The sequence below is a fragment of the Protopterus annectens genome, chromosome 6.part0 (genome assembly GCF_019279795.1).
Source record: "Protopterus annectens isolate FY-2018-M chromosome 6.part0, PAN1.0, whole genome shotgun sequence".
Lineage (NCBI taxonomy): Eukaryota > Metazoa > Chordata > Ceratodontiformes > Protopteridae > Protopterus > Protopterus annectens.
Window position 1 is genome coordinate 532,033,590 of NC_056737.1, and position 25,264 is coordinate 532,058,853.

The following is a 25,264-nucleotide window of genomic DNA, read 5'->3' on the forward strand; positions in this document are numbered from 1 at the left end:
TACGATGCCTCTCTAATCATCCAAGTGCAACTAACCCAGGGTAAAAATGCATTCCAAATTGTAGCTTGTTATAGATCCCCCACCATGACCCAAGATGCTCACTCCTCGTTCCTGGGGACACTGAAAAAAATGAGGGTCCAACCTAACCCCATAATAATGGGCAATTTCAACTATCAAAACATTAATTGGGTAAACTACTCTTGTGCTAACCCCCTGGCTCAATGATTCCTGGAGTTCATAAACTCTAATGCCCTGGATCAACTTGTCAACACCTCCACCAGGGGCAACAATATTCTGGTCCTGGTCATTACCAACATGGGTGACTGGTGCTCAACACCCAAGATCAACTCCTCACTGGTTAGATCAGACCATAAACTAATCACCCTAGATTTCCGCATCCTGACCCCACCCCCACACAAGGAAACCATTGTAAAAAATTTCTCCAAAGCAAACTTCATGCTTCTCAAAACTGAGTTGACTAACTTTGCGACACCCCTGCAGATGGATAACACAGTCAGTACAGTCACGACTGCTGAATCCTACACAAATGCACTCTACAAGCACCTGCATGAGTGCATGGATCATGCTATCCTCAACAAAACTAAGATGTTATCCTCCAAAAAAAGGAAGCCGATCTGGTGGTCCCCCGCCATTAACAAACTGTACAACAGAAGGAAGAAACTGCTGCAAAACAGAGTAAAAACCCAGATATGGAGGAACTCACTGACGAGCCTCAGTAAGAAACTAAGATCTCTCATAAAATCCTCCAAAGCTAATTTTGAAAGAAAAATTGCCACGGATTCCAAAGACAACCACAATGCATTCTTTAGCTATGTCAAGAATCTCCATGGCAACACCTCGATCTGCACTGAGCTACAATAGAATGGCACAAAATATACAGAGCCAACTGATATTGCCAACATATTGGCAGATAGGTTCAGTGCAAACTTTACTCCACCCTCACCCCCCCAAAGGGCCCATAACTATACCAGATGGTTGTAGAGCCCTGACAATCACAAACACACAGGTAAAAATGGCACTCTCTAACCCCAATAACACAGCATCCATGGGACTGGACAACATCCTAGGCTGCGTCTTACACAAACTCCAAAATGAAGTAGCCCCCCACCTAAAATCCATGTCCAACCACAGCTTCACCACAGGCTATGTGCCCACAGAATGGCACACAGCAACGGTTATCCCACTCCACAAAGGAGAAACAACCACAGACCCCGGGAACTATAGACCTATTAGCCTGACAAGCCTGGTCTGCAAGGCCATGGAGCGTATCATGGAACTCATAAACAAAGATATAGGTAACCTCCAAACTCTGGATGCTACCCAATTCGGATTTGTAAAAGGTAGGTCATGTCTCCTAAACCTGGTAGACTTCTTTGAAACAGTTACAAAGGCCATAGGCAAGGTAGTCCACACAGCCTACCTGGACCTTGCAAATGCCTTTGACACTATCCCTCATTCAGGAATCATTGATAAACTCACCAACCTTAACATAAACCCTTATGTCACAAGATGGGTGGCCAACTGGCTCACAGACAGAACCCACACGGTAAGAGTTGCTGACTCCAGATCCGACTCCAAACTAGTGATAAGTGGAGTACCCCAGGGTTCAGTCCTGGGAACCCTCCTGTTCGGTATATACTTCTCTGAAGTGCAAGTGAACACCAAGGGTCTATGGCTAACCAAGTTTGCAGATGACTGCAAACTGGGTACCATTATCGATTCCCCTGCCGACGTAGAGATCCTGCAAAAGGGCTTCACCGAGACTGACACCTGGTGTCAAAATCATGGCCTCAAATTAAATGCCAAAAAGTGCATTGTTATCCCCTTTGGCAAAAACATGGTACCCATGAATTACCAAATAGTGGGAAGTTCAGTTAACACAAAGTGTGATAAGGGACCTTGGGACCCAAGTGGATAGCAACCTCTCCTTTGATAACCACATTGCCACATTGGTCAGAAAATCTTTCTGCGTGACCCACTTAATCACAAAAGGGTTTGCATCTAGAAATAAGGAAGTCAGCATTCCCCTCTTCTCATCACTTATCAGACCCCTCACTGAATACAATGCACCATTTGGGATGTACCTCACAAGACACCTACAACAACTTGAGAGGCCCCAAAAGTACCTCACCAAGAGGATCGCTGGCCTCAAACAATTGCCCTATGCTGACCAGCTCAAGAAACTCAAACTCCACTCAGTCACATACCGCTTACTCTGAGGAGACCTCTGTCTGACATACAAAGCTATGTCAAACCCGGAATTATTGGACATGCTCCACTTGAAGAAATCCCAATCTCCCCGAGCTACATGCTCTAGGGACCTAAACCTCACCACAGCAATAAATAGGACATGCTGGAGGGATAGATTCATGTCCCACAGACTTCCCATTCTCTGGAACAAGATTCCCATCCACATCAAGCACAGCTCATCATTAGCACTATTCAAGAGAAACCTTGATAAGTGGATGGGTGTTTGGAAATTCACCCCTGGGATTATGTCTGGGGCACTGCTCAATAGAGGGGCAGGAATTTAACAATACATGGGTGGCGAAAGCCAATACAGTGTTGGCTAGGCTTGCTTTGGCCCTCAGGCTGATAGACTAGTACCTACCTATGAACCTATGAACCTATGGAGTGTGCCCGACTGATGCATCAGCAGATCCGGAGCTGGGTCCAGAATCCAAAGCTCCTCCAGAAGATGGGGCCATAGAAATAGAAACCAGATTTGACAAGGCCAGTAGGGGGCAATGAAAATTAGCTTGCAACCCACCGATTTTGCTTTCTGAAGAACCTTGGGAATCAGAGGGAATAGGGGAAGGCATACAAAAGTCCCGGGGGGCCAATTGTGAACAAGTGCATCCCTGGGTAATTGTCCCAGTGGGGGAACTAGAGTGAAATAGTTGTTGTATTGGACTTGTTGAGTCTGCTGAGGTCCAAATGGGCCTTCAGTCCCCTGTTTTCTTTGGTACTAAAAAGAAACTTGAGTAAGTTCCGGACCCAATTTGGTCTTTGAACTTCTAGAATTGCTTGTTCCCTGAGATTGGGTGGCACATCTAGGATGGATTTTTGTTTTTTTTGTGAAGAGGTGGCATGGAGAAAGGAATACTGTATCCTCTAAATATTATTGACTGTACCCATGTATCTTTTGTGATTTTTTGCCAGGCTTCTGGGTACAGTGACAATCTTCCCCCGCCTGCCTCCAGAGGTGGACAGGTTGGCCTCCTTTCAGGTGCGCTGGAAGAGCCTACCAGAAAATGTATCTCTGTCACCCTGACTCTGTGGACCCCCTCTGCCGCAAGGGCAGTGTCTTCCATTATTATTCCCCCCTCTGCCCTGGGGAGAAATCAACACATGCGTCAGGCGAAGCTTCCTGGGATTTCCGGAACCACATTTTTCCACCTTTTTGACATGTGGATAAGGTCTAGAAAGCATGGAAAAATGTACTCCCATGGCAGAGAGAGTTTTGCCAACCTGCTCTCACTAGTTAGAGTCTCTTTTACCTTAGGCCCGAACAACGATGAGCCATCAAAAGGGACATTAGTAAAGGAGGACTTGAAAGGCTCCGCAATTTGACAAAGGTGCATCCAGGAATGTCTCCATAAGGCGACTCCTGTGCCTGCAGCCCTGCTCACTCCATCGGCTGCATAAGAGATAAGCCGCATGGAGGAGTTAACTACCAAAGATAAGATCGCAAGCTAAGATGCAGTCTTATCTGCAGCTCCTACAGCTGTAGGATCCTGTAGGGTATCTCCCAGCTCTTTCAGGAGATCCCTCTGAAGACAGGTGAAATGGGACAAATAATTCAATGACCTGAGAGTAAAGGCCACTGAAGAAAAGAACCAATTCCCATATCCGTCCATTGTATGGGACTCTCTGTTTGGCAGATGGACAAAAGTAGAAGTCTCTGCTAATTCCTTTTTAGTGGCTGCCACCACCTCCATAGCATGAACTGGCACTCCTTAGGTTAGGAAAGTTTTGTCATCTGGTGCCATTATGAACATTTTGGGCCTTTGCAGAACTGGTTCCATTGATTTTGGAGAACTCCACGCCTTTCGACTTACTACCCCTAGCAGCGGGTCGAAGGTGGAGACACCCAAGAGGTGGAGGGTCAGGAAACGAATGCATCCAGGTATACGAACTCGTCTTCAGAAGGGGAAAGGGACTTTCAGCCATCCCTTTGCTTGAGGATTTCCAGGATGTCTGAGAATGAGACATCCTCAGAGGGAGACCATGGGGACCCTTCTGATCCTCCAAGTCCGTGTCCAATGTCAGGGACTCAGGGGAGTCCACATGCTTCCTCTTACATGTCCTCTTCTGAGGGACTTCCTCAGGGGGATGCTCTGGGGAGGTTTCAGAAGAGGGGGGGGTCCTGGGGCACTGGTTCCCTGCACTTAGAATGGAGGGGTGGTGAGAGGGCAGACACTGGCTCCGTACAGGACGGAGTAGCTGAAGCCAAGGGAGGAGCTGTCTGACAGGACAGCACACTCCCCATTACCTTGAAGGCACCACGATCCCAGCCCGAGAGGGTCCCTGGCTCCGAAGAGTCAAGATACCTCTCCCACACTGAAGCCGATGGCTCTGAGGCTGATGTGGGAGCCAAGCTCACCTGCACTGAAGCTTCAAGAAGGAGAGTGGGGTCAGACAAGGGTCCGATGCCACTTCCCCCTTGGAGCTGATGAGAGAGTGTCGGCTCCTTGATTCCTTGATAGACGGAGGTATCGAGGAGATCGGAGCGGATGTCGGAACCGAGAGACCGGAGGTTTTTGGAACCAACTGTTCCACCACAATGCACTCCGGCTCCAAGCTTGAGTGAGTCAGAGGAGGAATAGACAACCCAGGGGGTAAGTAGTCGGCTCCACATCCAGATGGGCTGGGCTTGATAAGATTTTGGCAAGAGCTGGTGTCTTGAGAAGCCTCTTCACCACCCTCTCCACATCATTGTCTGAAAGACTACTGGACGACCAAGAGGAGTGGGTGGACGATCGGTGACTGCCCACCACAGACTGTAGAAGCAGTGACTGTGGAGCAGACTCCACTGGTTCCAAAGAAGGAGACCTAGTCCTTTTGTTGCTCTTAGAGGTTTGAGATCCAACAAACTGGACGATTTCTCTCTGTCTCTCGACGGCTCTGAGGACGGAACTGACGAAGATGTTGGTCTGGAGGATTTTCCTGGTTTACTTACCTGATTCCCTTCCACTGGTGTGTCAAAGGATCCTTTTTGTAAGCCTCTCAGTATGTTTGTTTCTGCATTCCTGCGGGACTCTTGCACTGAAGGCATGACAAATGGAACACAAGTCCTGCAGGTGCACCACTCACAAGCAATAAACACAACTTGTGTCAGTCAGGGACATTTTTTTGGGAGCACGAGTCACACTTCTTGAAACTAGAATGTTTGGATTCTTTGGGCACTTCTTTAGACATTATAGAAAGCACAAACAGCCCAACAGCAATAAGCACAATACACTATAGTAATAGGTATCAAGAAAAGCTAATCTACAATTCTACAATAACCACAACAACACTATATCTAAATTTATTTATTTTTTTACAACAAGTGAAGGAAGGTAATGGAAGGGGGAGAGCCTCTAAGTTAAACAACTCCCCCAACTGAGGAGAGCCTCTAACTTAAATGGCTAACTCCTTAGCAGCAAGGGAAAAGAAGGGAATAATGGAAAAGCACTCTAAATGAAAGCGGGCTGAGAGCAAGGGGGGAATCCTCTAAGTAAAACAGATTTGAAATGGAGGACAGGCCTGAGGGAAAAAAGATGGCCTAAACAACAACAATAACAACCAGAAAATGGAGAGAGGGATCCTAGACAACTACAACTAATCTACAGAAAACATTTCCTGACAATTATAAAGATTTTAGTATAGAACATAACAAGAAAAACAAAAACTTAGCCTGAGCCAGTCTCCAGCAAACTCGAAGCTTCAAGCGGCAAACGAGATCTGGGTAACTAGTGCTAGGCATGATGAGATAGGGTCTAGCCTCGAGCCAGTGGAAGCTCTCAAGCTTTAGAATACGGCCGAATCAGAGCTGAGGATCGGCTCTGAACCAGACCAACAAGAAGGAAGGCGAGATAGGGACAACATAACATTGATAGTTAACTGTTATATTTAAACAATTAAAAAGTGTCAAGTTATTTATTCAACTCTTGTAAAAAAAAATAAAATAAAATAATATACCCATGTAGTTTACTTCTTACTTTATTGAGATCTTCCATGGCCATCTTTGCATTTCCCAATATTCGGTTTAGAGCACCACGTCTGCAGTAATGGAAGGCAGCACAGTTGGGTCGTTCTTCAATTAAGGTAGTCAGATGTTTCACTTCATTTAATATCTCTTCTACACAAACTTTGGATTCATCGATAAGAACAGGACTGAAGGTGTCAGTAAGCTGTATTTCCACATTAAGTTTTTCTTCCGCCTGTGGTTGCTGGTGTTCACTTGTAAATAATTCAATTTTCTCAATTCCATCATCATTAGAAGCCCTACTTGGTGGAAAGACTTCATCAAACCACATGTTCCAGATATCTCTAACCCACTCACGAATGACAGTGTTTTCTGGAATTCCACCGTGATCTTTAGAAAACTTTTTAAAGTCCAAGACATCAGGCATACTTGGGCTCTTTTGAAGCATTTTTGACTGTACTTTGAGGTAAGGTTCAATATTTATGGACAGCCTTGGCAAAGATTCACACCTGATTGAAAGTACAAGTGGAATTTGTAAATATATTATGCACACATTTTGCATTAAATGAAATTCAAAGACCTGATGTGTGATTTTCAGTACAGGATATATTATTAGCATTCAAACACCAGTTTAGTTTTAAGTACTGGTTATATGTTATAAAGTACAGCTGTATGTAAACTTAACATAAAAATAGATTCTCTAATAGATAAGTGTTGCACTATATGGGTTTTAACCCCCCCCCCATTCAACTGTCCAGCTTTGCAAAGGTTTGGGCATCTTCTGTGCACCCCAACTGTCAACAGCTCATGCAGAGCCAACAGTCAGAGCGCAAGACTCTTCAGAGCAGTTTTTTGTTTTATTTTTTTGCCTAGAAGGGAGGGAGAAAACATCCTTGAAGAACCATGCTAGGACACACCAAAAGAGTAACTACATAAAAAAAGTGTTAAGGTCCCCATCCTGGCAACATCAAAATAACCCAGGTAAGGAAAGGAGGCTGGACGGAGGGGAGGATATTGCAATGTTGATTTATTAGAATATCTACTGTTATGGTAAGTTTACATAGATCATTGTTGCAGTAGTCTAAGCTGCAGTCATAGATTACCATAGCTTAAAGAAGAAAGAGAAAGGGAAGAAAGGGGTTGGGAGGGTGGCCTAATGGTTAAGGTGTTTGCCTTACAAACACAAGGTACAGGGTTTGAATCTCACAGGGGATAATTGGCTAGGCTTAAAATGGCTTTCAAGGGCAGTTAGCCTAGTATGAACCTATGAACCTAAGAAAGGGTTCGCATCAAGATCTAAGGATGTAATGGTGCCCCTATACTCTTCCCTCATCAGACCCATTATTGAGTATAATGCACTAATTGGAATGTACCTGGCTAGACATCTCCAGCAGCTGGAGAGACCACAGAGGTACCTAACCAAGAGAATTACTGGCCTCAAACAGTTGCCCTATGCAGCAAGATTGAAAAAGCTAAGACTGTTCTCTGTTGCATACCGCTTTCTCAGAGGCGATCTCTGTCTAACGTACATAGAAATGTCCAACCCAGAATTGTTGAACATGCTCCATCTTAGCAAAACCAAATCTACTCGAGCTACACACTCTAGGGATATAAACCTCAACACAACAATGAATAGAACATGCTGGAGGGATAGATTCCCTTCGCAGAGACTTCCCTTACTATGGAACAGGGTCCCGATCTACATAAGACAGAGCCCCTCACTATCGCTCTTCAAGAGGAACTCTGATGAGTGGATGGGTAACAGAAAGTTCACACCGGGGATCACACCAACAGCACTACTAGATAGGGGCCAAGGGTACTAGCTGCTAGTACAAGGGTCTAGGGAACTACTAAAGGGGCGGTGAATACCGCACAACGTGGCTGGGCTAATATATGCCTTCGGGCAGATAGCTCAGTACCAACCTATGAACCTATAAACCTAAGAGGCCAATAACTAAAGTTCCATGAGCCCCTGGAGAATGGTCCTAACAAAGCTTGCTTTGGGCAAGGAAAAGAAATCCAGATTGTAGTGCTTTATAAAAAGTATGTAAGTTTCTGCCTGTAGAATACTCTAGAGTCCACCCCTTTCCAGAAAGCCACAAAGAAAGGCATTGTCTTTGTATAACAAGCTGTAATTCTGCCTAGAAGTGGTTTATTGTGGTGAGAATAACAAAAGCATTAGCATGAGACAACTATCCCCAAAAAAGTCTATATAAACTCTGGTTGCCCTTTCCTCTTACCATCATAAGAGAGAAACCGTAATTCTGCTTTTCTGAAAGGTCATGTTTTGTCTAGGTAGTATCTGAGCTACTTATATATATATATATATATATATATATATATATATATATATATATATCCAGAGAGTACAGAATCCTCTCTCATTTATTCTTTGGGTCAGGCAAAATACTGGGAGATGAACAGTCCAGTTTACAATACACTCTGACATGGCTTAAGGGTGGATTTTGTTCTCAAAGAAACACCACCTTGTGAAAAATTAGGTAGAGTTGGCTCAACATAAGAGCTTGCACTCTCCTGTAAGATTTCAATAAGCAGAACAGTCTTCCATGATAAGAGCCATAAATCAGTCAGGTGAGCTGGTTTAACTGGAGTCAGAGGTTTTCAAGCACAAAGTTAAGACCCCAAGGAGGAGCCACCTGTCTCCTAGGTGTAATTTGACCACTACTGGGGGGGGGGGGGTTGAAGGGCAGAGGAGTATAAAAGGCTGACAAATGTAGCTTGACAGACAAAGGTTTCCCAACAGCCACAGTGGACATGGCTATCTCCTGATGTTTAGTGGCTGTAAGTGCTACACAAAGAAGGCTGGGTGAAAATGAAGAGTGATCTTAAGAACAAGCAGAGTCATCCATCAGAAGCTGAGGCATAAATGTAGCTGGCCTTACACTCAAAGCCACCTTAATAATTTTTTTCTTCCTGCCAAGGATATAACAGCCAGTGACCCTCCATAGATTCAGGGCACCTTCCACTTGCCAAAACTGTCAGGCAGCTTGAGCAGAGCTGACTGGCAGAAACTTTCGGTGCCAAATCTATCACAGCTTTCCCATCAACAGGGAGAGGGAGGCTGAGCCCTGAGAAGACAATGCTAAAAAGAACAAAACATAAATAACCATACCTTGGTATAAACAACATACCAAAAAAAGAGGGGTGGAGGGAGAGAGGGAGTGGCTACTGCAGCAGTGATCATACAAACATGTATTGTTTTGGTAAGTTTACTTACACATCTCTACTATGTTCATCATACTGATCACTGCTGCAGTTGCTTTAGCTATATAGTCAGATTACATTAGCTTACAACATTTGGGAGGTCTAAAATGAAGGGTCGAGGAGCCCCTGGAGAATGGTCCTAGCAAAGCCTGATCTAGACCTAGAGAGTGAATCAAGCTTGTAATGTTTTCTAAAAATATCTGCACAGGACTAAGATATTACTGCAATAATACTTCTAGAATCCAACCCTTTCCAGAAAGCCATAGATGAAGCCAAGGCCCTGGTAGAGTGGACTTTGACTGCCTGGAATAGTTTATTGCGGTAATTATAAAAAACAGGTAATAGCCTTGGATAACTGATTTGAATTGTATGTTTTGACACAGGTTGTCCCTTCTTCTTACCTTCACAAGAAACAAACAATTGATCAGAAGATCCAAAAGATTTAGTTCTGTCAAGATAGTACCTGAGTTGTCTGTGGACACCCAAAGTATGGAGTATCATTTCTCCCTCATTTCTAGGTTCAGGAATAAAATGGGGAGATGGATAGTTTGGCTTAAAGTAAACTCCAATACCACTTTTGACATAAAATAATGATTAGTTCTCAAAAAAAAACCTGTCCCTGTGGAAAATGAGGCAGGGTTGACTCACCGTAAGAGATTGCAATTCAGATAAGCTTCTTGCAGTGGTCAGAGCAATCAATGAAACTGTTTTCATTTTTAAGAACCTCAAATCAGTCAGGTTAGCTTGTTCAGATGGAGCAAGTGTAAGCTTCTCTAACACAAAATTAGGATCACAATGAGGGGCCACCTGGTTTCTTTGAAGTCCAAGTAAAACCCCTTTCAAAAACATTTTGACATGAGAACGCATAGAAAGAGAAGAAGCCATAGAGCAGACATGCTGAAATAAGAAGTTATGTACCTACCATAACGTTCCATGTTAGTTGTCTTCTCTCGCCTTCTTTCTTGCTTGATGGGTTCGGAGCCGATCCCTCGGCTCCGACTCGGCACTTGCTAAGCTCGAGAGTCACTTTTACCAGCTCGAGGCAGCCCCATATCCCATGATGCAAGGCGGTAAGTACCCAGATCTCGTTTGCTGACAAAGGGCAATAGCACCAAGCATAAAATACTTCCCAAAGGAAGAAAGAAACTTACAGATGGAAAAAGGACCAGGTCTGAATGGTCTTTAGCATAACAGTTTCTTATACAAGGTCTGTCCAGGCCAGGGCGAAGGAGGGAGGGTCGCAAGAAAGAAGGCGAGAGAAGACAACTAACATGGAACGCTATGGTAGGTACATAACTTCTTAATGTTAAGTTGTCAATCTCGCCTTCATTCTTGCTTGATGGGACCGCGTCCCTAGCACCTCTATCCTGGGTGGCTCAATGGAACAAACTCTTGAGGACTGTAGAGCCAAAACTGGCTCTGTCCCTGGAGGCCAAGTCCAATTTGTAATGGGAAACAAAAGTGTGAGGAGTAGCCCAAGTGGCCGCTGCACAAATAGTGTCCAAAGGAAGTCTAGCTTGAAAAGCTGTAGAAGTAGCTAAGCTCCTAGTTGAATGTGCTTTAGGTTTTGAGCACAGCTGTTTTCCCCTGAGCGTATAAATTTCAGAGATGACCGAAGAAAACCATCTAGACAAAGTCACTTTAGAAACAGGAAGGCCTTTTTTATTATCCGCATAGGAAACAAAAAGTTGATCAGATTTTCTAAATTTTTTTGTTCTGTCCAAATAATATCTAAGTTGACGGTGGACATCAAGATAATGTAGCTTTTGTTCAGCTCTATCTGAATAGTTAGGGAAAAATACCGGGAGATCAATGGATTGATTCAAATTGTTCTTTGAAGCGACCTTAGGTAAAAAGGTTGGGTTAGTTCTCAAAGATACTCTGTCTTTGTGAAAAACCAAATAGGGGGGTCGAACCGACAGAGCATGAAGTTCAGACACCCTCCTGGCAGATGTAATAGCCACTAGGAATAACATTTTCCAAGAAAGATATTTCAGGGAACAAGAAACAGCTGGCTCGAAGGGGGGAAGAATCAAGGATGTCAGCACTAAATTTAGATCCCACTGAGGAGGAGGATTCCTGATTGGAGGCTTTAGTAGGAAAATTCCTTTCAAGAAGGCCCTGCAGAGCCTATGGGACATAATATTATGATCTGCTATCCCGACATGAAAATTGGAAATAGCAGCCAATTGAACTCTGACTGTGGAAGAAGAGGAGCCTGCATGAAAAATCTCTGCTAAGAAGTCCAGGACTGCCTGAACAGGGGCAGTAAAAGGATCAATATTTTGGGCCTTAGCCCAATAAGAGAAACGTTTCCATTTGCTTGTATAAATCCTCCTGGTAGAGGATTTTAGCGAAGTTACTATGATGTCTCTAACTGGGTTAGAGATCAAAGGAAGCCTGGCTAAGGAAGGAAGTGGAGCAACCATGCTGTGAGGTTGAGAGAAGGGATTGACCGGTGCAGCTGACCCGATTGGTGAATCAGAAGATCTGGCACTGGGTCCAGATGCCACGGCTGCACCAAAAGGTGATGATGGAGGAACGGGAACCAAACTTGTCGAGGCCAGTAAGGGGCAATGAGAATCAATTTGGCTCTCAAAACGGTAGCTTTCTGGATCACCTGAGGGATCAGAGGAAATGAAGGGAAGGCATAAAGAAGTCCCTGGGGCCAATCCTGGGTCAGAGCGTCTCTGGGGGGATGGCCTGATAGAGGGAAGAGGCAGAAGAAGTCTGGACATTTGCTGTTTTGGGGAGTAGCAAAAGGATCGCAACATGGACGACCCCATTCCAGAAAAATCTCTTCCGCTATAGATTGCTTGAGAGACCACTCGTGAGGCATGAGGATAGCTCTGCTCAATCTGTCCGCTATAATGTTGGTTTTCCCAGGGATATGCGTTGCTACCAGAAACCGATGAGAGGAGATCGCCCATTGCCATAGTCTGAGCGCTTCTCGACACAAGGGGTAGGACTTGGTTCCGCCCTGTTTGTTGATATACCAAACTACAGACATGTTGTCTGTGTGGACTGCAATTGTCCCTACGGGAAGAAAGTCGTTGAGGGCTTGCAACGTTAAAAGCACTGCTCTCATCTCCAGGACATTTATGTGCAGATGGTACTCGAGCGGCTGCCACGTCCCATGAACCATCCTGCCCTGATAATGACCCCCACCCGATCAGGGAGGCATCCGTGGTGACAGTGGCTATCGGGGATGGGGTACAAAGTACCTGCCTTGGTGAACCTGAGACGATGTGATCCACCAAGCAAGATGCTCTTTGCATGTCTGTGTCACCAGAATCTGGTGACGCATTGGAAGTTGCTGGTATGACCACTGTGTGAACAGCATCCACTGAAGAAGGCGCATGTAGAATCGAGCCAGGGAAGAAGAGTAATGGCCGCAGCCATGAGACCTAATACCTTTAGAACCATTCTGGCCTGTATTTTCTTGCTGGCCAGAATGATCCTGACATGAGTCTGAATGTCTGAAACTCTTTGTTCTGTAAGGGTAGCTGACATCCGAACAGTGTTTAAGTTTGCGCCTATGAAGGTAATAGACTGGCAGGGCGATAAGGATGACTTTTCGAAGTTGATTGAGATGCCCAAATGAGAACAAAGGTCTATTGTGTAATCCCTGGCTTGTATAAGCTGATGCCTGGTGGTGGCTGACAGGAGCCAGTCGTCGAGATACGGAAACACCTGGAATCCTTGATGTCTCAGGTGAGCCGTGACCACTGCCATGCATTTGGTGAACACTCTGGGGGCTGTAGTGAGACCAAAGGGCAGGGCTCTGAACTGGAAATGACTGGACCCCAGCCGAAAGCGGAGAAATCTCCTGGAGCGTCTGTGAATTTTGATGCGATAGTACGCATCCTGAAGATCTATTGAGCACATCCAGTTGTCCTTCTGTAAGAAGGGCAGAATTGACTGAAGAGTGACCATTCGGAATCTTGTCTTCCTGACAGACTTGTTGAGTCTGCTGAGATCCAATATTGGTCTCCAGTCTCCCGTCTTTTTGGGGACCAAAAAGAACCTTGAGTAGATTCCGGGCTCTGAATGGTCTATTGTAACTGGCTGAATGGCTCTTTTTTGCAGTAGTTTTGAGATTTCTGACTCTGCAATTTCCCTTAGACCGGGTGGTACATCTGGAAGGGAACTTGAGGGGAAGGGACTTTCCTCGAAAGGAATTATGTAACCCTTGGATATGATCGACTGTACCCATCTGTCTTGAGTGAGGGAATGCCAGGCTTCTGGGTACAGTGATAATCTTCCCCCGACTGCCTCCAAGGAAGGACAGCCGGGCAACACCTCAGGGATGCTGAAAGGGCTTGTCAGAGAGAGGCTCCCTGTTTCCCTGGTTCTTCGGACCCCCTCTGCCTCTAGAGCAGCGTCTATTGTTGTTACCCCCTCTGCCTCTAGGGGTAAACTGACCACGTGAATCCGGCGAGACTCCTTGGGATTTACGGAACCACATCTTCCCGCCCTTCTGTCCTTTGGGATAAGGTCTAGAAGGGGTGGAAAAACGGACTCCAACAGCAGAAAGAGTCTTGCCGTCCTGCTCGCACCTGGTCAAGGTTTCCTTCACCTGAGGGCCAAACAAAGCTGACCCATCAAAGGGAGAATTTGTGAAGGACGCCTTAAAGGGATCCACAAAATCACATAGCCGCATCCAGGCTTGGCGTCTAAGAGCCACACCTGTACCTGCGGCTCTACTCGCTCCATCCGCAGCATAAGATATTAGCCGCATGGAGGAGTTTGTAATGGAATTGAGGGTTCCTAGCTGCGAAGCAATTTTTTCTTGAGCCCCTGCAGCTGTAGGATCCTGAACTACTTCTCCCAGCTCCTTCAGGATATCTCTCTGGAGTCTGGTGAAGTGACATAGATAATTCAGCGAGCATAGCAAAGGTCGCTGAGGAAAACATCCGCTTACATTACCTATCCATGGTCCTAGAGTCCTTATTAGGAGGATGGACGGGCACGGAAGGATCTGCAAGTTCCTTTTGGTGGCCGCAGCCACCACCATGGCATCAGCGGGACACCCTTAGTAAGGAATTGTTTGTCACTCGGGCAGTGATAAATTTTGAAGGCCTCCTAGGGACTGGCTCTACAGAGTCAGGAGCTGCCCACGCCTTCGTGCAATAACCTGCATAAGGGGTCGAAGGCGGAGACACCCAGGAGGTGGAGGGCCGAGATCCAAACGCCTCTAGGTATACTGACTCATCCTCAGAGGGATTGTTGGTGGGCCAGTTTCCCTCTGTTTCAGAAGTTCTAGGATGTCTGAGAAGGAGACATCCTCAGAGGGGATCTAGGGGATCCCTCTGACTCATCAAAGTCAGTATCCAAGTGACAGACTCGGGGAGTCTACATGCTTCCTCTTACAAGTCCTCTTCCTAGGAGGATCTCCCGAAACATCAGGAGAATCCTCGGAAGAGGGGAAATTCCCAATGGGGAAACCTGAGGCGGAGGATCTCTGGGTCCTGTAGCAAGAGAAGTGGCAGAGATGTCAACAGGTACTATAGAGGGAGGAGCTACGGGAACAGACTGCTGACTGATACCAGTGGCCAGTACACTCTTCATCACCTCGAATGCTCCCTCCCAGGCAGGTCCGAGAGAACCCGCTCCAAGAGCTAGGAACTCCAGGGACCACCGAAGGAAGTCTCCGAGGCAGATGTCGGAGCCGAGCTCACCAAGGCCGAGGCTCCAAGGGAAGAGCGGGTTCGGACAAGGGTCCGATGCCACTCACCCCTCGGAGGAGACCATGGAAGCCTGACCACCGAATCCCTCTAAGGAAGGTCTCAAGAGGAGATAAGAGTAGAGGCTGAAGGAACAGAAGGGGGTATCCGTCCTCCAGCCGTAGCAGTAACCATTCCCGAAGACTCCAACTCCAAGCTCTGGGGTAGAGTTGAAGGAGGAACTGTAACGGGGTGTGGACCAACAGTCGTCTGTTGAGACGGACTGTGTAACATTTGGGCCAGTACCTGTGACTTAAGTAATCTACTGACCACTCTCTCAAGGTCATGATCTGACAGTCTGGAAGACCTTGAAGATCGGCTCCGATGGCTCCGCTCCGATAGAAGAGGTGAAGCCGGAGCCGAAAGTATCGGCTCCAAGGAAGGAGACCTCGATCTCTTCCTGGAAAGAGCCATCGGAGCCGATACTATAGATCCTGTCGGAGCCGACCTCTCGGAGCCGACAGGACGCCTCGATGTATCGGCTCCAGCCGGAGCCGATACAGCCACCAAAGTAACGGTGTCGGAGCCGACACCGATGCCTGTGCCACATGGGTGTCGGAACCGATCGGAGCCGACATCGAAGTGGGCACTACAGACTCGGCACCGATAGCCATCGGCGCCGAAGGCTTTGTTAAGCTAGAATCGGCTCCAGCCGGAGCCGATCTCGACTCGGAACGAGTCGGAGCCGAGGCCGCAGGCTTAGATACAGAAGCCTGGGCCTTGGAAGATTTTGCTGATTTTGGTGGAGCCGACTTAGCCGGAGAGCCCTCCGGCTTAAGAAGGCCCCTAAGTATCAGCTTATTACGTCTCTCCTGCAGGACTCTCTGGCTGAAGGAATGACAAATAGCACAGGAGTCCTGCAGGTGAAGAGGGCCCAGACAATACAGGCAAGAAGTGTGACCGTCTGTCAGAGACATCTTCTGACAGCACGAGTCACACTTCTTAAAACCTGAGACCCTCTCCTTTGACATGGTGCTGAAAAAACACACACACACACCAGTCAAAATTAACTTAAATAAAATACCAAAAGGTATTCTATAAAACTAACACACACACCCTAACAGGGGGGGGATGGGATAGGGAAAAGTTTGACTAACAAAAATTAAAGGAGACAGGGATTTTCTGTCAGAAAGAGTACAAAATAAACTTAAAACTATCAATAAAAGGTTTTTTTACTAAAAGGGGCTTAAATCTCACAAAAGTGAATAACTTACCAGGAGCTGGTAAAAAGAAGACCTCCTAAGCGAAGCGGCAAACAAGATCTGGATACTTACCGCCTTGCATCATGGGATATGGGGCTGCCTCGAGCTGGTAAAAGTGACTCTCGAGCTTAGCAAGTGCCGAGTCGGAGCCGAGGGATCAGCTCCGAACCCATCAAGCAAGAATGAAGGCGAGATTGACAACTTAACATTGGCCAATAAATGAACCTTGATAGAAAAGTAAGAAAGGCCATAGGATAATAACTCACACAAATACTGTAAAACCAGACAGCAACTAGCCCTGAATGGGTACTAGTTATGTTGTTGGCACCAGCTATTAAACCTTTTCCATTTGCTAATATATGATTTTCAAGTAGCAGTTTTTTTTTGTCTCCATTAGTACAAGCTGCACATTCTCATGAAAAAGGTATCAGGCAGTCAAATGAAGTTGATTGATGTTGGTGTGCATCAAACACCCCCATTCTTGTGTGAGTGGATCCACTCTATGAGGAATCTTGTGGTAATTGCCCCTGTCCATTTCCAAAAGAAGGGTGAATCATTGCTGCCTGGGTCAGAACAGAGGTACCAAAATGGTCTTTGAAGAGTCCTACAGGATGATTCTAGATATTAGTGGAATGGGTGAGAAAGCATACAGGAATACTCCTGTCCAAGAAAAATGAAAATATCTGCCTTCCAGGCTTTCTTGCGTGCAGTCCTCCTGGAATAGAATTATGCCAACTGATTGTTGTGAGTGAAATAAAAAAGATCTGTGTGAGGTGTTCCCCACCACTGGATCAACTCCTGGAAGATTTCCTTTTGTGGGGGTCTGTCCTGGTGCTAGTCAGCATGTATGCACACAGTTTTGCTTTGACGGTATGTAAGATGCCAGTGGAGTGAAAATGTGCTGAAAAGCTATATCCCAAGCTACTATGGCTATTCTGCACACAGAGTAAGATCCTGGTCCTCCTGTTTGTTTATGTACCATATCACTGCAGTGTCTGTAAACATTTATAGTGATCTTGAGGACCATAGACAATTGAGATACTTGAGAGCATTTATAAGAGCCAACATCTCTCTTACATTTATGCATTTTGGTCTGTCTTTTCTGCTCCAAAGACCCTGCACTTTTATCCCCATTGATACTGCTCCCTAAGCAAAGTCTGAAGCATCTGTTGTTACAGACTGTGTTGGAGTTGGAAGGGAAAATGGCAGATCTGATTCTAAAACAGTTGGTCTCCCTACCAAAAAATCTCCCTCTTTACAAACCCACAAAACAGGAATCTGGAATGACAGGGGTGTTGATGTTGGAACCATGCAGACTGTAAATACCATAAGATTTTTCTCATGTGGAATCTTGCTAGAGGATTCATGAGAGCCATAAATGCCAAAATAATTAGAATAATGAGAAATTCCTTGGCTGACACAATAGTCTTAGTGGAAAATTTCAGGAATAGATCTAGAATATCTAGATAGAATAGGAATAGATCTAGATACAAATCTATTTTTTCATGTGGAAAAAAAAGCTCTTTCCAGAGTTGGGTTATCTAGGAGACACTCCAGGAAAAGAATCTTGTGAGAAGCAGTCAAACAAGACTTTTGTATTTTTTCATGGAACCCCAGTCTGTATACCCAACTAGGAGTCTCTTGACAAGTGGGAAAAGAATGTGTAAATATAAGCAAATTGTCTAAATAAGGACAAATGTGAATATCTTACAGTCTGCAGTAGGCTGTGATGAGCCCTCTTTCCCCTGGGGTAGTAACTAAGGAGCCTCAATCCTCACCACTATCTCCGGTAAGGGAGTATCACTAAAAAAAGGGATAGAAATACACAATTTGACCTAAGAGTACACCAGGAACAGGTTCCAAACCTGGGACTGAACTATATGCTTCACTCCAGGTCTCCAAATAAGTCTCCACACCAACCACTGCAAAGCACTGTGTCCCAATTCTAGGTGTCTGACACACACACTCTTAAATATCTGATATTTGCACATAAAGACACTTGGGAAAAACTGGCACAGATTTACCTGCTTGCGTCCCATTTCCCAAATTACAAGGTAGCTGCTGCCACCACTCAGATACCACAATACCTTTCAAAAGGGGTGTTCAATTATATTGAGTAAAATAGATAATTGTACAAATGGTAGCATGTAACCAAGCAGTAAGGCTTTTCGGTGTGGCCCTGGTGTTATCACAAAAAGCATAAACACTCTCAAGTTATTAAATGTATTCACTATATAACTAGCCACAATAACAGGTAGTAAAATATTTAATAACTAAAAGGATTTAAAACATGTAAACATGGAATAACTGATTCCAATAAACAAAGTTTTATACACGGGGAAATATGAAAATAATACTGTATGATAGATCTCACATTGATTTTAGAAAACCTCTAACTAACTAGCTATAGTTCCTATCTGAAGATTAACTGTCTCTAATCTAAATTACTCAGCAAGGTAAGATTAGACTCTTAATTCTGCAAAGCAAGATGAAGAATAATGCCAGCACTCCAGGATGTTGTCTGCCCTCAGTGACTGGAACAACTACTCTAGAAACAACATGGCTACTACTGCTAAACAGCTCTAGAAGCAACTGAATGATAAGTGAACAACTCTGGAAACAACTGAATAACTGTACTACTGACTCAGAACCTGCTTTTATAGCATATATTTTTTAAAGTAACAGGAAGCTCCTATGAGAATTCTACTCTCTCATAACAGAATTTGAAAAGTAAACAAACAGCTGCAGTGAAGAGTCTATTCTCCAAGCTCTACCACACACTAACATCACATCTAGGTCAGCTGGCTCTGGCATAGCACGCATTCAGAATTTTCTTTAGAAAAAAAGACATGTACATTTGGTCAGTGAGAAGAGCACCGCTTAACATCCAAACATCTTGCATAAATCACAGTGATAATCAAAAGACATAAACTTATTTACAAAATTATAGCTAGTCATACTGGCATATGCAACACAGGATAATTTACAATTATTTACAAAACTTCAGCCAGTCATGCTAGCACAGATATCAATATCTAATATCCTCACATTGGCTATCACAGGAGCTGGACACTTTGTGAATACTGTTGAGGCACTGGATAGACCAAAGAAAGGGTAATGCAGAGAACTGGCAATGCAATCCAAACACAGAAAACCCTAAGAAACATCTGAAATCTGGATCCATATGAATGTGATGATATGTACCATTTTAATCTAAGGTTAAAAGAAAACTCAAAAGGGGAATGAGAGGTCTCAAGTTGTAAATGGAAAACATTTTGAACTTGGGCACTATCACAAACAGGTTTAGAAAAGAAAGATCCAGAACAGGTCTGCACAAATCTTCTTGGCACCAGAAAAATTCTTGAATAAAACACTTCTCCTTACTGAGGATGAGAAGAGGCTTATATATCAGATGCTGAATGATAGGAGGGAAAAGAGGAATTTGGTCTGGTGGATGAGAAGGAATCCTTCAAAAAGGATGGGAAGACTTCGCCACCACCTGTAACCTGGATATATTACTTTCAGAACCCATTTGTCTGAAACCATCTGTTGCCATAGAACAAAATGGTGGCTCAGTCTTCTTTGAAAGATTAAAGGTTTGCCAAGGTGGGACAGGTCTAGTGAGGCTTAATAGATTGTCCTTTGTTCTTGGGGGGAATCCTCCCTTCTTTCTGGAACCCTGTTTCCATTGATTTTTGAACATGTGCTTACCAGTAACTTGCTGTGTTTGTTTATTCTGCTTTTTGAAAAGGATGAAAGGTAGCATTAAACCACTTGGCAAACTTGGAGAAGGAAAGTTGAAAAATCTTCTAGATTCCTTGAATAATCATACCTCTCCCATTGCACTTTTTAAGGACATTTGTACAGCAGATGGTACATAAATTAAATCTCTATCCAAGGGAGAATTCAAAATGTCATCTTTGATGACTTCTGGAAAGTTTCAAGTATGCAACCAAGCAAACTTCCTTGTGACAGTTCCAGTGACAGCATCATTGGAAGTGGCATTATCAGAATCATAAGTATATTTCAAACAGTTGGTAGCTATTTGAGGCGCAAGAAGCAATTAGTTTACACACACACACACACACACACACACACACACACACACACACATTTTTTTCCTCAGAAGAAGTAACAGATATCATAATATTCCTCATGTCTTCAAAAAAGGCCAGCATACACTAACGTATGAACTTAACAGTCGAAAATTCTAAAAATAATGTTGCAGAAGAATATATTTTCTTCTCATCCTTGTCAGAAGGGGAGGGATTGGTATTAACTAGATGCTTAGCAGTAGCAGCAGCAAGGTAATAAGAAAAATAACTGCTGGGTCTAATCTAGGATTAGTATCTAAAAACTTATAAGAATGAGGACCTTTATACACTCTACATGCTTTCTTGAGGGCAACAGCCTGGCTATCAGGCAAGTTACAGGCTTTAACAAAAACATCCACCAAAGAACAGGAGGAATTGGAGTAGGTCCTGAAAAATACAGTTGCAATAAATCATGGTAACACATTCATTTTTGGTGCAGAAGACTGCGTGTTCTATTCCCACACCAAGATGATTGACTGGCAACACTGTAATGCAGCATGAGGTGGGGCTGGACTCCTGAGTGTGCCATCCTTCAGATGAGATAAACCGAGGCCCTATCTGTTTGAGCTGGTGGTAGTTCAGGTGGATGTAAAAGATCCCACAGAATCTATCAAAAGGATAGGAGTGCTTTTATTTAAACAGAATAAATGTAAACATAAATACATATATATATATATATATATATATATATATATATATATATATATAGATAGATATAGATAGATATATAGATATATATGGATCCATGTCAGATGACTGAGTTTTCAGAAACTTGAAATTCATACGGACGAGACCATATGATCAAATTTCCAAAATCCCAAACATAAAAAAAAAAAAAAAAAAAAAAAAACACAAAAAAAAAATCTACATTTTTTTTTTTACTGCGGTGGTGGTGCTGCGGTAGCGCTGTCACCTCACAGTAAGACGTTGTCCCGTTTGGTTCTCAGCTAAAGCATCTTCTCTCTGGAGACACGCGTGAATGGGCGTACCTTCGTTGCAGGTTGTGCGTCAGAGCTGGCAACTTGGCACGTAAAAATCTACTGCCAATCATTAGTGGACCGGAGTTCCGCTGTGGCGACCCCTAACTGGGAAAAGCCGAAAGACACAACAACAACAACAACAACAACATTTATGCAGGGTGGGCAAGCCACCCTGAGCCTCTCACACCACTGCTACTTAAATATACTAACTTCGAGATCATACTACAGTGGGGAAAATGATATATTTCCATCTCACCACTGTACCATGCGTTGGTGAATCAGCTTTCGCAAAAGGGTGTGCTTTCGATGTAGTGCACTTTTGCTTAAGTGGGTTCGACCTTCTGTTTGCCGATAAACTGTGTTTTCGACAAACAGAAGTAGATCCACACACACACACACACACACACACACACATATATATTAATATACACACATAAACTCACTCACACACACACACACACACACATATATATATATATATATATATATATATATATACATAGATATAAAATAGTGACATTATTTACCTATTTGAATTATTTTAATTATTTTACATCATATTATTATTACCACCACCACCCTTCTTGTTGCTACAAAATTTTAGTTTAGATCCCAATTCTTATTAATTAAAATCTCTTTCATTCTATCCCTCCATACAACAATAAATACGCCCTTATCGCACTTATTACAAAATTTCTTTAAACTCCTTTAATGAGAAACATATACATCATATTCATCATCAATACTTCCAAAACTTCTTAAATCAAATAAAACATTATATTTTCCCTAATAACTTTTCTCCATAATCTCTTATCTCTTTCAGTCTAGATAAACATGTTATGTTTCATACATATTACAAAATAAACATATTTGTGACCAGATTTAATATTTCAGATTTGCTTTCACAAATAGTGTATAATCCCTCATCTCCATAAAAAAATCTTGATGTTCTACTAGTTTAACTGCTTAAATAACATTTTTACTTAATCCTTACCATCTTACCAATATCTTTTTACTATATCATCTTACCATTCTCTCCTATTAACTTTCACTTCATAAATTTCTAAACTCCACATCTTGATTTTATTTAGATATTCTAAAATTTCCTTCCTTTCTAATACATTTTTTCTTTCATAATCCTTACTTTGCAGTTCTACCAATCTTCATTTTACTTCCCAAAATAATAAACATCAAACCATTCTTCTTCTTTAAAATTTAAATGGGCACATGAAAACTGCATATACTATAGGATTTATTAAATTCAAACATCCTTCGTCTGATTTTAAATATAAACCCCCCTCTCTTAACTATATTTGATCTGGAACCCTAAACTACATCCTAAAAATTAATTTTCTTCAGTACTGGGTAACATAAAAAAAGAGATAAATAGTCAGTGTTTCTCATGACTGCTGTATTAATTAAATAAACCTTTTTCTTATTTGATAGTCTAAACAGCTTCGAAAATTACAGATATATTCCCAACTTCATTTTTACCAAATTTAATCATTAATATATCAATTATTTACAAAGCAGACACCATAAATATTATTTCCTACCCCAGTCACCTATTTTTCTTATTTAACCCTAAACCCACCACTGCCCACCATTCAATGACATAAATCAACTTTTTTGTCATCCAAGTCATGTTTTTTAGCAATACTAAATCATCTGCTTGAGATAAAAATCAAGATATGTCTACACATTTCCAGCATACTATTTAATATAATTAATTTTTAGAGAAATATTACTGCCTATAACATTTATAAGCAAAGAAAATAAAACACTACTGATTGCAAACCCCCTCTTTATGCATTTATATGAACACATTTCAGATAAATTAAGTACATTGCCCACAAAACCATATTCTTCCATAATATTCCACAAACTATTGTTTCACCAAATCAAATGCTTTCTTTAAATCACACAAAAATCTTTATTTTTATATAAAAAATCATAAATAGTCTTCCTTATTAGAAGTAATAATTATTGACTGACTCTCACTTTTATGCCATAAATCCCTTCACATATATACGGAAACATTTTATTACTTCTTGCTTGCAAACTTTTCAAAAATATCCTGTAATCACTATTTAACATTCTGGACCTCCAATTTTCAATATCGTTTCTATCCCCTTTTTTCCATAAGAATTTAATAAGCCCTTCATAAATGTCCTCCCCAATTGCTCCTTTCTTTAACTATTCATTAATTACATTTAAAAGCATCTCTTTTTGCAAAACTTCCATAAACTTATAAACCCCATAACCTATCCCATCCATATTTGACACTGTATATACTCTTTTTTATTCAACATTATTTCCAGTTCCTGTAAATCAATATTTTAATACATTTATATGATTTTCAGAGAAGTTAACACCACAAACAACTTGTTTTATATGACTTCTTGTGTATAAATTACTTGCATAATGCTTTACAATTTCTGTAATCTCATATTGCTTATATTTTACATTACCAGTAGCATCTCTCATTTCTCTCATAATGCTTGCATCTTCTTTAACTAGTTTAATTAAAGAAGAAACAACTTTTTATCATGAAGAAAATATCTTTGCTAAACATCATAGTTTCACATCTTTTTTATTTACAATAAAATCTATTTTTCCTTAAATAAAAAATATATATTTTTAAAGTCCATCCATACTTTTTTATTTAACATATTATAATGTTCTTTACCTTTTTCTCTTTTTCAATATCTAGAAAGATTTTCCTAGATTTATATTTGAATACCAGGCACCACTCAGTCTATGAATATAACATTCTCTCATAGCTCTGTCCATTACAGATTATTTTCTTTTTGAAATATTTTCTGTTCTACATTTACAAAAAATACTCTTTCATCCATTTTCCATGAACAATAAATTTATCATTCTTGCCTCATTCCATCCAAACAACTTTATGATCCAAAAAAACATTTAACAAAACATCACAGCCTCTTTCACACATCTAAGATTAAATAAATCTATTTCTGTTTTGCTATCTGCCTATTTATATGTGCATTTATTCCATGATCAAACTCTCATTTTACCACACTACACCAGCTCCATTTTTTTAATCAGTCCCTACTTTTTGTACTTAACTTTTTATTACTAAGTTTGAAATCACCCATCATAATGATACTCATATTTACTATTAAATACAACTTCAAATTTAAAAAAAACTTTATCCTTTCAGCCATGAATTTTGGTGCATAGATCCCAATTAGTGTATACACTCTTCTTATATCAATAATTGTTCCTCTGCCTCCTAATACTATATAAAAATACAATCCATAATTTCCCTTATAAACATAAAAAACAGCCTTCAAACATCTATCCTTTCCAGACTCCATATTATTTTCTTCCCCATAAAGTTTTAAGGTGCAGCCTTTTTTCTTCATGAATATATAAATGCAAAAATCCAAAAGCTAAGAAGAAAGCGAACCTTTTTTGGCTTCATGAATATATCTTATATCTAACAAACATATATCAGCTTTTCGCATCATATACCACTATAATATTGCTAATCGTCTCCCAATGTTAATTAAGATATTAACATTCACTGAAAGTAAACAAATATTATTCTTTTCTTCTTAAACTTAGGAGAAAGAGTTTTTTTTTTAATTTATTTCTTCTTACCTTTACTCTTGTACCAATAGTACATCTTTTTCTTACAAATTGTAATTCTTCTTCTTCAACTTCTGATTTATCACTGTTTCTTTATATACATTTTCACTATCTTGAATTTCTTTCACATCTTTTTAATAGACTCATTATTTTTATTATTCTGTTCCTCTCCCAACTTTGTAACACTCTTATTTTTCTAATCACC

General features: G+C 42.0%; 1 protein-coding gene across 1 annotated transcript in view; it reads right to left on the minus strand.

Annotated features, from left to right (window-relative positions):
* Nucleotides 1–25,264, minus strand: part of TTC6 (tetratricopeptide repeat domain 6) — a 2,436,149-nt gene that overhangs the window by 2,221,487 nt on the left and 189,398 nt on the right. Inside the window, exon 3 of the mRNA XM_044074245.1 lies at nucleotides 6,228–6,723. Coding sequence (XP_043930180.1) covers nucleotides 6,228–6,723 — 496 coding nt within the window. The remainder of the gene's footprint in view (nucleotides 1–6,227; nucleotides 6,724–25,264) is intronic.